The sequence below is a fragment of the Plasmodium sp. gorilla clade G2 genome (genome assembly GCF_900097015.1).
Source record: "Plasmodium sp. gorilla clade G2 genome assembly, chromosome: 12".
Taxonomy (NCBI): Eukaryota; Apicomplexa; class Aconoidasida; order Haemosporida; family Plasmodiidae; genus Plasmodium; species Plasmodium adleri (nom. inval.).
Window position 1 is genome coordinate 1,527,501 of NC_041704.1, and position 17,500 is coordinate 1,545,000.

The 17,500-nt window shown below is 17.2% G+C and overlaps 3 protein-coding genes across 3 annotated transcripts; 2 read left to right on the forward strand and 1 right to left on the reverse strand.

Moving 5' to 3' along the window:
- Positions 1-905: 905 nt before the first annotated feature.
- Positions 906-3,226, forward strand: PADL01_1237600 (SUMO-activating enzyme subunit 2; the record flags this gene model as incomplete). The annotated part of the gene is made up of 2 exons (XM_028683347.1): positions 906-2,830; positions 3,070-3,226. 2 exons carry the CDS (start codon positions 906-908, stop codon positions 3,224-3,226), a joined length of 2,082 nt encoding a protein of 693 aa, XP_028539534.1.
- A 380-nt stretch (positions 3,227-3,606) lies between these two features.
- On the reverse strand, positions 3,607-11,070 carry PADL01_1237700 (conserved Plasmodium protein, unknown function; the record flags this gene model as incomplete). The annotated part of the gene is made up of 1 exon (XM_028683349.1): positions 3,607-11,070. One exon carries the CDS (start codon positions 11,068-11,070, stop codon positions 3,607-3,609), a length of 7,464 nt encoding a protein of 2,487 aa, XP_028539535.1.
- Positions 11,071-12,153: 1,083 nt separating this feature from the next.
- Positions 12,154-17,445, forward strand: PADL01_1237800 (conserved Plasmodium protein, unknown function; the record flags this gene model as incomplete). Its single annotated transcript, XM_028683350.1, has 1 exon — positions 12,154-17,445. One exon carries the CDS (start codon positions 12,154-12,156, stop codon positions 17,443-17,445), a length of 5,292 nt encoding a protein of 1,763 aa, XP_028539536.1.
- Between the last annotated feature and the right edge of the window lie 55 nt (positions 17,446-17,500).

The following is a 17,500-nucleotide window of genomic DNA, read 5'->3' on the forward strand; positions in this document are numbered from 1 at the left end:
TTTGTTTTATGTCATAATATTAAAATATAGATAATATATATATTATATATATAAATATATGTATATATTCGATTAAGTTCTTACTATTCTTTAAAATTTATATATGATATATAATATATAATATATATTTCACATGAGGGATGTTATATTAAATTATTCTAAGGCTATAAAATTTCACATGCTTTTTTTTTTTTTTTAAAAAAATTATATTATTTCCATTCTTAACTTATTTCATCATATATAATTTTTCGATATAAATTTTTTATTTTATTTTTTAGTAAGTGCAATATATTATCATAATATATTCATTTTAGCTATAAATGAGAAAATATCCTTATATATATTATATATATATATATATATATATAACATGATTAATCTTTTATTTGTATTAAAAGCTTGAAATATATTTTAAAAAAGATTCTGCTTTTTTTTTTTTTTTACCTCATTTTTAATATATATGTATTTTATTTTTTTTTTTTTTTTCCTTTTTTTTGGTGATGAATAAAATTTATTCTTTTCAAAAATGTATTTTTCTAATATTTAGAAATAAAGAAATATAAGTACATGAAAGGCTAAAAGCAAAGCTTTAAAAATAATACTTTTTCGATTTTGTAATAATATATATAATATATATATATATATATGTAATATATTTATATCGTGAGAATTATTATATATTTTATTAATTTTAAAAAATTTTATATAATTTATATATCTCAGTTTATCTCTCATTACATTGTGGTATATCTAAAATATTTGTAACACACATAATATAAATTTGTATATACAAATATATATATATGTTATATATATATATATATATATATATATATATATATATATTTATATATTTATTGATTTATTCCCCTTTTTTGTGTGTGTCTTTCTAAATAGTTGCAACAATGCATAAAACGATAAGAAAACTATTTAGCGATGAGGTGTGTGACAAGATAGAGAATATGAAAATATTGTTAGTAGGTGCTGGAGGTATTGGTAGTGAGTTTTTAAAAAATATAATAACAATAGGTTGTAAGAATATTGACATTATAGATATCGATACGATTGATATTACAAATTTGAATAGGCAATTTTTATTTAAAAAGGAAGATGTAAAAAAGTATAAATCTCTTGTAGCAAAAGAGAGAGCTTTAAAACATAAAAAGAATTTAAATATAAATGCATATACATTTGATGTATGTACTATGAAAAGTAGTGATATAAAAAAATATGATTATGTAATTAATGCATTAGATAATATAAAAGCTAGAAAATATGTAAATAAATTATGTATTATGGAAAAAAAAGTTTTAATAGAAGCTGGAAGTGCAGGTTATAATGGTCAGGTATATCCTATTTATTATAATGAAACCAAATGTTATAGTTGTGAAGAGAAACCAAAAAATAAAACATTTGCTATATGTACAATAAGACAAACGCCTTCTTTACCTGAACATTGTGTTGCATGGGGTAGATTAATATTTGAAACATTTTTTTGTAAAAATGATAATGAAACTTTAATAGATATTAAAAATCATATTGAAGAAGAATCTAAAAAAAGAAATATGGATAAGAAGGAAATTATAATCTTTATTTTTAATTATTTATTTAATGATTCTATAAAAGAATTAATTTCTTTAAAAAAGGATTATGCAACGATACCCACACCAATACATTTTGAATTTGATGAAAATATAGATATTTTTAAAGAAGAAAATGAAAAAAATAATAATAATAATAATAATGGAAACAACACAGACAAATTAAATGACAACAAAGATAATATTAATGACAATAAAGATAATATTAATGATAAAAAATATGATGGTAATAATTCCAAAGGTGAAGAAAAAAATCAAGAAAAAGAAAATAATGTACTTGAGTTATCCTCACAAAATATATGGGATAAAAAAAAATGTATAGAAATGTATATAAAAACATTTTTAAAATTATATAAATATTTGAATATAAATAAAAAAGAAGAAGAATATTTAATATTTGATAAAGATGATGATGAATGTATAAATTTTATAACAGCTATATCGAATATAAGAATGTTAAATTTTTGTATCAGTCAAAAAAGTAAATTTGATATACAATCAATAGCAGGAAATATAATACCTGCAATATCATCAACAAATGCGATTGTTGCTTCTTTGCAAGCTTTTCAATTAATTCATGTTATTGAATATTTTGAAACATTAAAAAAAAAAAATAATAATAATAATAAAAATAAAAATAAAAACAATAATAATAAAAACAATAACATTATTAGTTGTGATGATGATAAAGAAGAAAATAAGATAGACCATTTTAATATACGAAATAGTAAAGCTAGACATGTATGGGTTAAAAGTATAGTTAATGGAAATAAAATATTTTCACGAGGAAACTTAGTAAATGCTGAAGATTTAGAAATGCCTAATCCAAATTGTTATATATGTCAACAACCTATTATACATATATATATAAAAAATTTTGAGAAAATGACGTTATATAATTTTGTAAAAGATATATGTATGAATGAATTGTCATTTTTATATCCTTTCTTAGATAAACAAGATAGAAATATATTTGATTATGATTTATTTCAAGAAAATGAAGATGATTATTTACAAAGTTTATATTCATCCTTAAATGATTGGGATATAAAACATGATGAAATATTAATACTTACAGATTTTCAAAATAACAATGTCCAAATGGAAATACATTTAAAAGAAGACCCTTCACTAGAAACAGAATATTTTATACAACAAAAAAATGTTCCTTCAAAAAAAAGAAAAGTATCATATATTAAGCAGGATGAAGCAAATATGGATACTGAAAGGTAAAATTAATAGTGCAAAAAAAAAAAAAAAAAAAAAAAAAAAAAAAAAAAAAATATACACATATATATATATATATATATATATATATATATATATATATGTAATTATTTATTTATTTATGTTTCTTAAATGATTTATATTATATAATATCAATTTTAATGCTATGACACCTTAATTTTTATCCAACATATGCCTTATTAATAAATATTTACATATATACATCATTTAATTTTTGTAGTGCAAAAAAAAAGAGACATATATTATCAGACGAACAAAAGAAAACAAACGATGAAAGCAAGCCTACTAAAAAGAGAAAACATGATGCGAGTAAAATAGAGGAAATAATAATTGACGACGAACAAAGTGATAATCAAAATGTTGTCATGATTGATTAAATGTAAATAAATAAATAAATATATATATATATATATATATATAAACCCTTTTGAATAAGCTGAAAAATAAAAATGTGCAATATTATAAATCTTTAACAATTTAATTAAAAATGAACACAAAAGGGTTAGTTAAAGATTGAATGGGCATATCCCATACAAAAAAAAAAAAAAAAAAAAAAAAAATTGTAAAAATATAAATATAAATATAAATATAAATATAAATATAAATATAAATATAAATATAAATATAAATATAAATATATATATATATATATATTTATATTTATTTATTTATTTATTTATTCATTTTTATTTTTTATGTATATATTTGTGATGGTTTATATATTTTTATTATACATATTTGTAAGAAGGACGCTCCGCTAGTTATATCTATTAAACCTTTCAATAAGTATATCAACTTTATATGCAACTATATAAACATCAACATAAATAAATAAAGAATTATATTTATTTTGATCTAATATATTTATTAACAATCCTTGTGCTGGTTTGAAATAATGATCTATCATGTTGAAGTTTTTAAAATAAATTTTTTTGTCATTTTTTTGAATAATTAATGTTTTATTTTTTATTTGTATTAATGGACATGATATGTTTTTAAATCGATATGTATTATTCATATTGATATTACTATTACTGTTTATATTGTTAATATTATTATTTGTATTGTCTACATTTTTCATATTTTCATTTGTTTCGCTTTGTATTAATATCCGTTGGATATCCATATTTCCATTTAAATCTTTTTCTTTATATATCTCATTTAATAAATATATAAGTTGTATGTTATTTATATTGAAATTAAAAAGCTGAAAAAATTTATAAAGTAAATTCAATGGCACTATTTTTTCTAGATTTATTTTTTTCATATTTAAATCTGTGTTATAATTATTTAAAAATTCATCATAATCATTGTAATTATTGTGTTCATTCTTTGTAGATGAGATATAAGATGAATCATGATATGAACTATTATATTTTGTATATGTATTATGTTTTTTATAATTATTATTATTTATATCTACTGACATATTATCTTTCATAGAAGTAGTCTTGAGGTCAATAGCTTTATTTAAAAAGTGATTATCGTGTTGTAATATATGAAAACGTGGTATGATAATATTAGATAAATTTTTGGATGTTATTACATTATGAATAATATGATCATTAAAATTTAATAATTCGATATTTTTTAAAATCTCTTCAAAAGGATTATCATCCATCATTTTATTATTATTACTATTATTATTATTATTATTATTACTATTATTATTATTATTATTATTATTACTATTAATATTATTATATAATGCAAAATTTCGCTGGATTGTATTTAAATAGATTAATATATCATTATTTGTATATGGTAAGAAAATATTATAAAAAAGGGTAAGAAAAAAGATACTCGTATTTTTATATTGTTTATAATTATTTAAAATATAATTTGTATTTTTTAATAACGTTTCTAAACATAAGTTCAGTAAATCTTCTTTGTAATATTCTCGATGTTTTAACATGAAAAATTCATCATAATATTCTTTTCTTCTAATTTCTTCAATTAAGATATTGTCATCCACATAATCTTTTTTTTGTTTCTCACATATTGAGGATGACACACCTGATTCTTTATGATGATAGGAAGATAAAAAATCATTATCTGAATTTATATGTACATTTATATTTCTCTCATCAGATAAATCTCCATTTATATTACTAGCCTGACTCTTTTTTAATTTTTCTTTTTTAATAAAACAGCCATACTGATCCACAATATTTTTTATCTCTTGAAATTTACAATTTGTTTGAGAATTTGGATGCATAAACAAACTGTGTAATAAATTTTCTTTATTTATTTGATTAATATTATTAATATTATTAATATTATTAATATGTTTGTCTTGATCCTTAAAAGTTTGTAACGTAGATATATTATTAAGTGATTCATTTATTTCTATTTTGTTATTATATTTAATATTTTGATCATGAACATCATAATTTTTTTTTTTTTTATCAATATTATTTGTAATACTTAAATGTTCTTTATAAATATTTATTCTTTTTTTACTTTGATCATAATCATTTATCATAGATAAAATATATTCAGTACTTATACTTTCATTTATATTATTATAAATATTTTTAACATAATAAAATTTATTAATATTTTTTATCTCAGAAATTAGTGACTTCAATTTTTCTACATATATCCTTTTTTCTTGATCATTTAAATTTACAAAAGTTTTTAATAAACAATTATATACTTTATTATATTCATTTTGTAAGTTATTAATTTTTATATTATCTGACAAATAAGAATTATTTGAAGAATGGTTATTTGTTATTATATTATTCTTATTAAAATGGGTCATTGACTTGTTCTCACCATCACATATTAAATTATCACTATGACAATAATAATTATTATTATTTTTATTATTATTATTATTTTTATTATTATTATTATTATTGTGTGAAGCGTCAGACTTCATAGTAGTATTATTATTCATATCTTCTAATAGAAATATTTCATTTTCAATATCATATAATGAATAATCATAGAAATGCAAATGGACATATGAATATAACAAAGACATAATACTAGAAACCTTCATGTCATGTATTTGTTTTATTAAAATATTTTTGATAATCACACATATGTGTATAGAGAAATAAGAATAATATGATAAATTATATAAGGCATCTAAAACATTAATTAAATAACTATTATCAACATTTGAAAAATTTAATAATATATTATTTATATTTAATTTATATTTGGGTAAATCAAAAAATAAATAAGAATTATAATAACATTTAAAATATTCGTCTTTTTTTAATACATCTAATGATTTATATAATGAACAATTTAATCTACCCTGATAATTAGGATCTACCAATTTATCATTTAACATATTAATAAATTTATTATTAAAACTTACATTATTACTATTATTATTATTATTATTATTATTATTATTATTGTTGTTGTTATTATTATTATTATTATTATTGTTATTATTATTATTATTATTGTTGATGTTATTATTATTTTCTTTTTTGTTGTTATTATATATATTATTTTTGCCTGTTTGATAATATAACTTCTTTACATATTCATTTTTATAATTCATATTATTAAGACGATCATAATTTTTATTATTCTCTTGTATATAAACATTATTTAATATACCTCTTTCATTTGCTATAACCATAAGCAATATTAATATATAATTTTCGTTTCTTATATTTAATAATCCTAATGTGTATAAGAACTTACAAGCACATTTAAAAGAAATATCTGCGATTTTATATATAAACAAATAATCATATATATCATAAATTATATTATCAATTTTGTTTTCGTTTCTGTTTGTTATATAATATTTCGCTAGAGCTAAAGATAAATGTTGTAAAGATGTTACATTAACACTATTCATATATTTATATGTTACATCTTTTATTTCTTCATATAATTCTTTTGGGTATATATTTATTTTTGACAAGCAAGAAATAGATATACAAAAAGAATTAATATTCATATTTTTAAAAAGAATTAATTTTTTTATAATTTCTTTTATCAGCGTATCTTCAAGTATTCTTATTTCATTTAACTCGTTTATATGTTCATTTGTATTTTTCTGATCATTCAAAAGAGGGGAAGTCGACACAATATCATTATTATTATTATCATGCATATTGTTATATAAAATATTGTGGTTATCTCTACTATTATTATTATTATTATTATTACACATATGATTGTTATTTTTTATATTATTATAAAGACTTGCCACAATATTTTTATTTTGACTCATGCTGACATCATTCCTATGTAGTATATCCTTTTTATCTATATTATTGTTTATTGTTTTTAATTTTTGTATATGATTAGAAGGATTATAATATTTATGATAATTTTTGTTCTGATAATATTTCAGACGTTTAGTGAATGGTATAACATCCTTTTTAGATTTTAGATAATAATCATAATTTATAATAGTAAGATTTCTTTCTTTTTTTTTATCTATTAAATTATATAAACCATACAATAAACATGATAATCCATATTCATTAATTTTATCGATATTATAAATAATTTCTTTTATCATACTTTTATATAAATCTAAATGTATATTTTTCATTTTTAATTTACCAAATGAATATATAAGTGATACTAATGAATGCATATTACAATCTTTTATTTCATTTATGAAATTATTTTTTTCTAAGAAACGAAAAAAGTTATTATTATATAGTTGTTGTTTAGCTAGTAAGTTTGATATAATAATGCTGTTATTTAAAGAAATGTATTTCTTTTTGTATATGAAAATATTTAATATTTTATTAACAAGTAAGAGATCATGATTAGAATGACATTCATCATTTTTTTTATTTATAAATTGTGTATTCATATTTGTGATATGTATACTTGAATTATTTACACACATGTTATTTTTATTATTATTTATAGATACATTATAAGTATTTATATCATTTGTATTAACAACACATCCAAAATTATTATTACAACTGTTCATATTATTATTATTATTATTATTACTATTCATATTATTATTATTATTATTACTATTATTATTATTATTTATTTTAAAGTGATTTATCAAAATATTTATTAACTCTTTATCATTATATTCATTCAAATAAAAATATATAATTTTATTCATATAATGACTACATTCAAACATATTCATTTTACACAATAAAAGAAAATTATTTAATATATCTTTCTTTTTAATACATATATTATTATATTTTAAATTCGCATCATTTAATATAATCAAATGTGTTTGATCTTCTTTTTTTTTTATTTCATCTATATTATTATTATTATCTATATTATAAATATTATACATATTATACATATTGTTTATATTATACATATTGTTTATATTATTCATATTATTCATATTGTCCACATTTTTTTTACTGTTTATATTTTTTTTTTCCTTTATAGATGAATCAATATAATGTATTATCATATCATATTCACACATATTCTCATAAAATGAAGTCATATTTTTTATCATTTCTTTTTTTTTTTTTTTTTTTTTCATACGTCCTGTTATCTTCTTTTTGTAAACAATATCATAACTGCATGGAGAAACCATACTACTGTCTCTCAAATTTTTTTTATGAGTACTTAAAAATTTTTTATTTTCTTCCAATGTATTTGAAATATTATCAGTTATATATTCATAATCTTCATATTTATTACATCCTTCAATTATATTTATTTGATTTATTTGATTTATTTTATTTTTATTTATATTTATATTTTTTTTCATAATATTATTATTACTTATCATTATATTGTTTAAGAGTTGTTTTTTTTTGTGGATGTTCATATTTTTTATATCCGTTTTATATATATTAAATAGTCCTCTATATTTTAAAAAATTAAAAAAAATACTCTCCATTGATGATTTGTCTTCAATATCATTATTTATAATATGATCATATGATTTCTTTTTTTTAATAACAGTATCCTTATCTTTTTGATTGCTCTTATTTTTTATACTATCTTCATTATTAGTCTCATATAAAAATAGGTTTTCTAAATATTTATGTTTCGCTTTTTCTATTATTGTATCTGAAGAATATATTTGTAAAAACAAATACATTATTTTAGTTATTTCCTTTTCTATATTGTGTGTTGCATATACATGTTCTTTCTGTTTATATATTATAATATCCTTAATATATTTATAATTGCTGTTATATCTATATATAGTCATATCTTCTTTCTGTGATGAAGTTGTTTTATTCCAATATTTTATAAAAAAATTTAAAAATATATTAGAATAGTTTATATTTATAAAGAATGGAAATAAATAGAAATGGAAATGTAGAATAATATTATTTAAAAACTTTATAAATTCCTTTAAATATATTTCATATATTTTATTTTCATTACATGAGCTATAAGAAAAATAATGAAAAAGAAATATAGGATTATAAAAATAAAAATTGGAAAAATAAAAATATTTTAAATATTTATACATATTATCTTGATAATTATTAGTGCAAAAGGATAAAAGCATATTTAAAATATTATTCTTAAATAATGGGATATATATAATATGTGTATTATTAAATGTAAATATATTATTATTAATATAAGTATTATTTTTTCTTATTATATTATCATTTAATGATACACTTGAAGATACACTTGAAGATACACTTGAAGATACATTTGAAGATACCTTTTGTTTTTTATCTGTGATATTTTTATTTATTGACAAATCTTCATGTTTTATATTATTTTCTATACTTAATATATGATCTCTTATTTTTTTAAAATCATCTTTTAATTTATTGTTTACTAAACATTCATATATATTCATCTCATTAATAACACTATCTGTTGTGTTGTTTAATTTTTCTTGTTCTTTTTTTTTTATTATATTTTCTTTTTTTAGCTGTTCATAATATTTTATCATTTTATATTGATCAGATTTTTCATATATTTCTTTATATACTCCTAGATTATTTTTTCTGTGTGAATAATAAAAATATTTTATTTCTTTTTTATCTATAGTATCATCTCTATTTTTTTTTTTGTTTTTTTGAATTTGAATTTCCTCTTTTTCTTTTATTTTATAGTTGAATTTATTTTTTAATTTAAAATAATTTTTATTATTATAATGGAGATAATTCTTTAAAGGAGCACACTTCTTGTTATCGTTTTTTATAATATCATTCTGTAAATTATTTGGTATTAAATTATTTTCTTGTAAATTTTTAAGTGCCTCCTTTTTAAAATCGTCACTTTTATCAGATTTCATATGTTCATCAGATAAATCAGAAGGGCATTCATTTTTATGATTAGAATTTTTATTTATATTATTATTAATAAAATGAATTACATCAAACATATATATATTTTTAAATATAGAGTTATTATTTATGTTATTAGATGTAAAAAATTTAGTGTTCCTTATATGTTCATATGTTAAGCTAGACAAGCAATACATCTCACTACCATCATGACTATTACATGGTATTATATTTTTTGTATGTCTATATATTTTTATTTTTACTTTATTTTGCTGATCAGATTTATTGGAATTTACACAATTAGATGAAGACTCTTTATGAATAGACATTCCAGAAGAATCTTTATTATTTTCATTTTTATTTATTTTTTTATTTATACATTTTAGATCCTTATAAACATGCTCACACATATTTTTGCTTTCTTCATTTTTCATATGATTGTTAATTTTTTTTATAAATGTATCCAATGCAAATATTTTAAGTTTTTCTAAAGATTTATAATCATTACACAATTTTAGAAAGAGCAATATATTATATAGACTTGCTTTTAATAAATGTATTTCTAATAATGTAAATAGAAAAGGTGTTTGATCATTTTCATTATTCTTAATATAATTATTTAAATAAATGTATAAAATTTTTTTAAATGAATGTTTTCTATTATTTAGAGTAAAATATTTATATTTTTCTTTTCTTAAATTTTCTATATCTTTTTTTATAAATGTTAATATATCATATTTTAAAAAATTACAATAATAATATATCTTTTTATAATCTCTTATTTTTTCTATATTTTTTTTATAAACAAATGAATATAATATAAGTTCATTATATTTTTTATTACTTATTAATTCTTGTATTTCATTAATCCTTTCTCTTTTATTAAATATATAATAATTCAAAATATTCTTTTTTTCTTTATTCTTATGCTTCCAATCATTTCTAAAATATTTATATAACACCCCCTTTAACTTGACAATATAAAAGGGAACTTTACTTTTTTTTAAAAACAAATCTTGCATAATTATTCATTTTTTTTTTTTTTTTTTTTAAAAACACCATGACATTTATAAATATAAAATATAAAAAATATAAAATATATAAAAAATATATATATTATATATATATATATATATATATTAATATATATGTATTTATAAAAATTTATGTATTAAATTTTTTTATGTGGTGACACATTTTTCTTTTTCATATGTTCTCATTTTTATTTCCCTTTGCTTTTTTTTCTACAGGTTTATAAATTATTAATATTATTAAAAATAATAAAAAAAAAAAAAAAATTACAATCTATATATTTTATTAAACCCAAAAAATATTATGTTATTTTATTATATATCATGAAAATAATAAAAAGAGAAATAAACAAATATTTACATATTAAAAATAATAATATTATATATATGTATTATATATTATATGGGGCTTATAAGTAATATATTAAATGCCCACATAAAAAAATATAGATAATATATAATATATATATATATATATATAGCAATGTTGTTTATATATATATTATATAAATCAGAGTTTTATAATATTATTAATTTATATAAGATAAAAAAGAAAAATATATACATATAAATATATATATATTATATATATAGATAAATCCCTTTTTTCCTTTTTTTTTTTTTTTTAATAGTAAAAAGAAAAATAATTAAAATATATATATATATATATATTTTGTAAATTCTTCTCTATAAATTATTAATATAATATTGTTTTTATATTATTTTATATTATATCATCTTAGAAATTATATATAATATATATATATTAAAATAACGTTTTTTTTTTTTTTTTTTATACAATATTTTTATAATATTTCTTTTTATTTTGTGTTGAATTTTTTTTTTTATTTTTTATAAAAATGAATATGTTATTTTATTAAATTGTTGTTTTTATCACGCTTTATTCATATCTACATATAATTCAAGAAAAAATAAAAAATAAAATAAAAAAAAAAAAAAAAAAAAAACATAATATATATAATATAACATATATATTTTGATATATTTTATTTTATTTTGCTGTTGTCATATTCTCATTTTTTTATTTTTTTTTAAAAAAAAAATCCAAGAGATATGAAGGAATTTCAAGTAAAGGATATTTTTAGTAAGTGCCAGATTTATAGTGAGAACAAGAAAGGACTACACAACATTTATCATATATTAAAAAATGATGAAAACAGAAAAAATGAGAAAAAGATAAAGGAAGTATTTAAATATATAGATAATATTTTAAAACAAGATTTTGAAAAGGATATTTTAAGTATACCTATAGCTTTATTAAAAGAAAATGATAAGAAAATTATTTTTAATAACTTAAGAAGATTATTTAAATGTTTCTTCATATTTGTTGGGCAGCAAGAATATATAGATTCCTTATCAGACTTTTTATTTTATTTATATAAATATATGAGAAAGGCAGATGTAAAGAAGACATACAAAGTGTTGAGAAAGTATGTGTCTTTTGAGACAAAAGAGGAAAAAGAAAAAAATAATACAAATAATAATAATAATAATAATAATGATAATAATAATAATTATAATAATCATAGTGATAATAATGATAATAATCATAGTGATGATAATAATTTCATTACAAGTGGTAATAAACTTGATAATATAAAAAATAAATACACAAATATCAAAGAAAATAATTTTTTTAGAAATAAATTTTTGTTTCATTTTATATTTCATAGCAACATTTTAATTTATTTAGAAAAATTAAAAAAAGAAGATAGCAAAAATCTAACATCAGATGAACATTATTTTTTTATGAATTTAAAAAATAATATATTAAATAAAAAATATATATTGACATTAAGTAATTATATTCCTTATATTGTTTTAAGTTATCCTTCTTTTCCTTTATTTCTTGAAAATTTATTTAATATATTTTTTTTTGTTAGAAATAATTTAATGACCTTCTTTATAAAGAATATATATAAAAAAGTAGTAGGGTTCATATATTTGAAGAATACAGATATAAATAAAAGATTTACTTTAAAAAAATATTATAATCTTTTAATATATGTATATTTTTTATACAAAATAAAAATTGTCATATCTATATATTTAAATCATAATCAATATATTATGTTGAATGATATTTTATATGATAACAATATTATAGAATTATATATAGATATATTAAAAGATTTTAAAAATACTATATATTTTATATTCAACACAATTAAAGATAAAAATAATGTAAATAATGCAAAAGGAAATCATTCTTTACAATTCTGTTTAATCATTTTATATCTAATTAATATTGTATATTCTAATCATAATGATGTTCTAAATATATTTTTATCTAATAGTAAATTTAATAAAAAAATATTTTTTCTAGACAAATATAAAAATATCTTTTCTCAATATAATAACATGTATAATATTTTATTTAAACATACAAAATCAAAAACATATGATGATATAAAAATGTATGCTCAACTTAAAAATAATATGTATAGTAAAAGCCTCCATCTAAAGAAGACTAATAATAAACATAAAAATTATAAAAACGGAATTATAATCAAAGACAAAGGTAATAATCACAATAATATTCATAATAATAATGATAATAATGATGATGATGTGAATTCTTTTTTCTTTATGAAGAAAGAAAAAAATTACAATTATTTAAAATATATAAGAAATGATCTGTTGCAAAAACAGATACAAGAAAAAGAAGAAGGAGGAGAATATTCTCTTGTATATGTTTTATTATTTTTTTATCATCTAACAACAAGATTTATAAAAATATATGACTACACTTGTGATTTGAATAACATGGTTTTTTTTAAAAAATTTTTATTATATAAAATAATAAAAGAAAAAAAACATTTAAATAATAAACATATAAATGATAAGAAAAAATTATCAGTACAAAATAAACATACAGATATAAATGCATTTACAAATAATGTTATAACAGAAAATTATTCAAAATGTTTTTATAACACACACTTTTTTAATCTTGTCAAAAATAATTTCTTTTTATATATTAATATAGACAAAAATATTTTGAACGTCCTTTTTAATAATGAATTACAAATGTTTTTAAATAATAAAAATTTAAACTACAAAAATTTATATCACATGTTGATATATAATTGGAAGAATAAATATAATCAATTTAATATACGACTTCTTTTATATAAAGTTATTTTTAAAAATATTATGAAATATATATTATGTGTAAGATATGATAATAAAGATAATTATTATAATAATGATTATTATTATAAATATGAAAAAAATAAAAATTTAAAGGAAACACAAATAAACAATACATATGACAATACTGATAAGAATGATAATGTAGACAAGAATTATTTTCACATGCATAATATCATTTATCTATTTAATAAAAAGAATACAAATAAATTTAAATCCTTACATATTAAGGAATATCAAATGAATAAAAATCAAATTAATGATATGATTATGAGACATGATAAAAATACATTTATTATTCTTAAACATTTAGATTTTTTGGATTTACATAAAGACAAATCTAATTTTTTATTTGATAAAAATATAATTAATTTAATTATGTATCAGCTAACCAGTGAAACTATTAATATTCTAAAACATTTATATACATGTAATTTAAAAACAAACAAACAAACAAATAATAAAGATCATGTTAATCCATCTATTTATTATCTTACAAAAAATATAAACCTTTTAATTATTATCTTAAAAACTATGCTTAATCTAATTAATTCATTTATTCAAATTATTAATATGAACAATGCAGGTAAAAAAAAATGCACTTTAATATATCATAAACAAAAAAAAGAGTGTATTTTATTTTCTGAAGAATATCATAAAGAAATAAAAAATGAAAACACGACAACAAAACAAATGATGAAAGAGGAAATATATTTAGATTATGTAGATGGATTTAATAAAAATTGTATGAAAAAAAAAAATTTTCATATCATCAAAAAGATATTCAAATTGTATATTAATATTATAAAAACAGAATATAAAAATAAAAGTAATACAACAAATGACAACGATAAGAAATTTTATATATATATGAACGAATTTATAGAATTAGGAAAAATAATTATTTTTGTTTTTAATTTTATCATTTTTTATATTATCAACAACATAAAGGATACTAATATACATATCAAAATGGATGCACATGTAGTAAAGAATTTGAAAAAAAAAAGATACAAGAAAATATTTTGTGATATTCATAATCTTTATAATTTATTAAAAGATCAAAAACATTTCACTTGTTCAAATGAATTAAAAAAAAAACTGTTTAAATTTTATAAACATTATCATGCTGTAAATCAAAGAGTTAACAGCAAAATGAATGATAAGAATTATTTTGCTTGTTTTATGCAATATAATTATTTAGAAAAAAATAAAATAAAATATCTCAAAATTTCAAAAAAAATATTTATACATTTTAAAAGCTTAACACCAGCTATTATATGGAGTACTAACATAGAAGAAAATGAATCTAATGATGAAAATCATATTATTCAAAAAAATAATAATTTTATGATACCAATACAAGATAATGAAGAAGATAATATTATCTTATCTGCTACTTCATTGTTAGATATACTAGCAGATGATACCAATAATAATATAACAGAAAATAATAATCATAAAGAAAATGATAATATGAATGAGGATGAAAAAAAAAAAAAAAAAAAAAGTGATTTAAAAAAAAAAAAAAATCATACAGATTTATTTTATAATGTTACATCATTATTAAAATGTTTAAAAATTAATTTAAAAAAACAAAGTGCTCAATCAGTTATAAAATCGATCTACTATTTGTTATATTCATTAGTAGTCTTGTCAAAAAAAGTAAAGATGATATTGAAACAAAAAAATATTGTGGAAGGGTGTGAAACGAATCTCAGTGATGTTGAAGAAAGTGATCAAAAGAATCAAAATGTACAGGTCCATAAAAAGGATAATATTTTAGATGATAATGAAAAAAGTGTACATAAAAAGGATAAAATTTTAGATGATAATGAAAAAAGTGTACATAAAAAGGATAATATTTTAGATGATAACATTTTAGATGATAATGAAAAAAGGGTCCATAAAAAGGATAATATTTTAGATGATAACATTTTAGATGATAACATTTCAGATAATAATATTTTAGATGATGAAGAAAGTTCAGATGCTTCTCTTAATAGTGATGATTATTCTGAAGAAGAAGAAAAGAAAAAAAGAAAATCGATAAGTTCTATATATATTGAAGATATGAAAAATTTAGAAAAACGTATTGTACATATATTATTTACATTTAAAGTATTAAAAGATATAGAAATGAAAGATATAGATAAATTAAATATATCAATAGAAAAATATTTATATAAAATTATAACAATAATAATTAAAGAAAAGAAAAATTTAGAAATATTACGTATGTGTTTGAAATGTTTAGAATGTTATCATAATATAGAAAGTAAAATAATACAAGATAAAAAAAAAAATTTTGTAATTAATTATTTGTTTGAGTTAATACAAATAATATATCACATTCCAAAATTAAAAGAATATTATTCAAAATATTTAAATATATTTTTTAAAAGTTCATTTGTAAGATATATTAATATAAACGAAATTTTTAATGGTTCTTATAATTTTTATTTTGAGTCTATATTAAATAGATTTATATCAGATCTAGATCTTAATGATTATATTAATAATAATAATAATAATAAAAAAAAAATAAATAATATGAATTTAGAACAAAAAGAATATATAACTAACAAATTTATTGATATTATAAAAGAAACCAATAAAAAAATTTATGTAATGAAAGATGAAAATTATCTTAATTATTTAAATATAATAAAAAATAAAGATGCAAATAATATTAGCACATTGACTACATTTTCTCTTAATGAATTATCTCATGTTATACAAAATATATATATACATTTCAATCAAATATTAACAGATAATTATGCTTATGCATTTAATAAAAAAGTAAATTTAAATTTATTACTACTTTTAAAAAAAATAGCAAATATGTTTTTTATTAAGCAAAATAATATTCAAATGTATAAAAATCAATTTATAAAATATCTATCAGAATTCTTGAATTTTCAAACACGTCTAGATGAACAGTTGTCTACACAAAAAATATCTATAAATATAAATGAATTCTTAAAAAAACTATCTCTATTAATACAAACCATAAAATCAATGAAAATCTCAGACGATCAAAAATTTAAGGTAAATGATATCAGACAAATTAGTAACACCAGTACGACCATTTCACTTTCTGAGCATATTAAATCAGCCAAAAAAAAAAAAAGAAAAAATACAAAAAGTGGAATTCATATAAAAAAAAAGATTAAAGTTGCAAAATGAGAAATCCAAAAGGGAGATAAAACATTAAAATAAAAGCCATCTTACGAAAAATAAA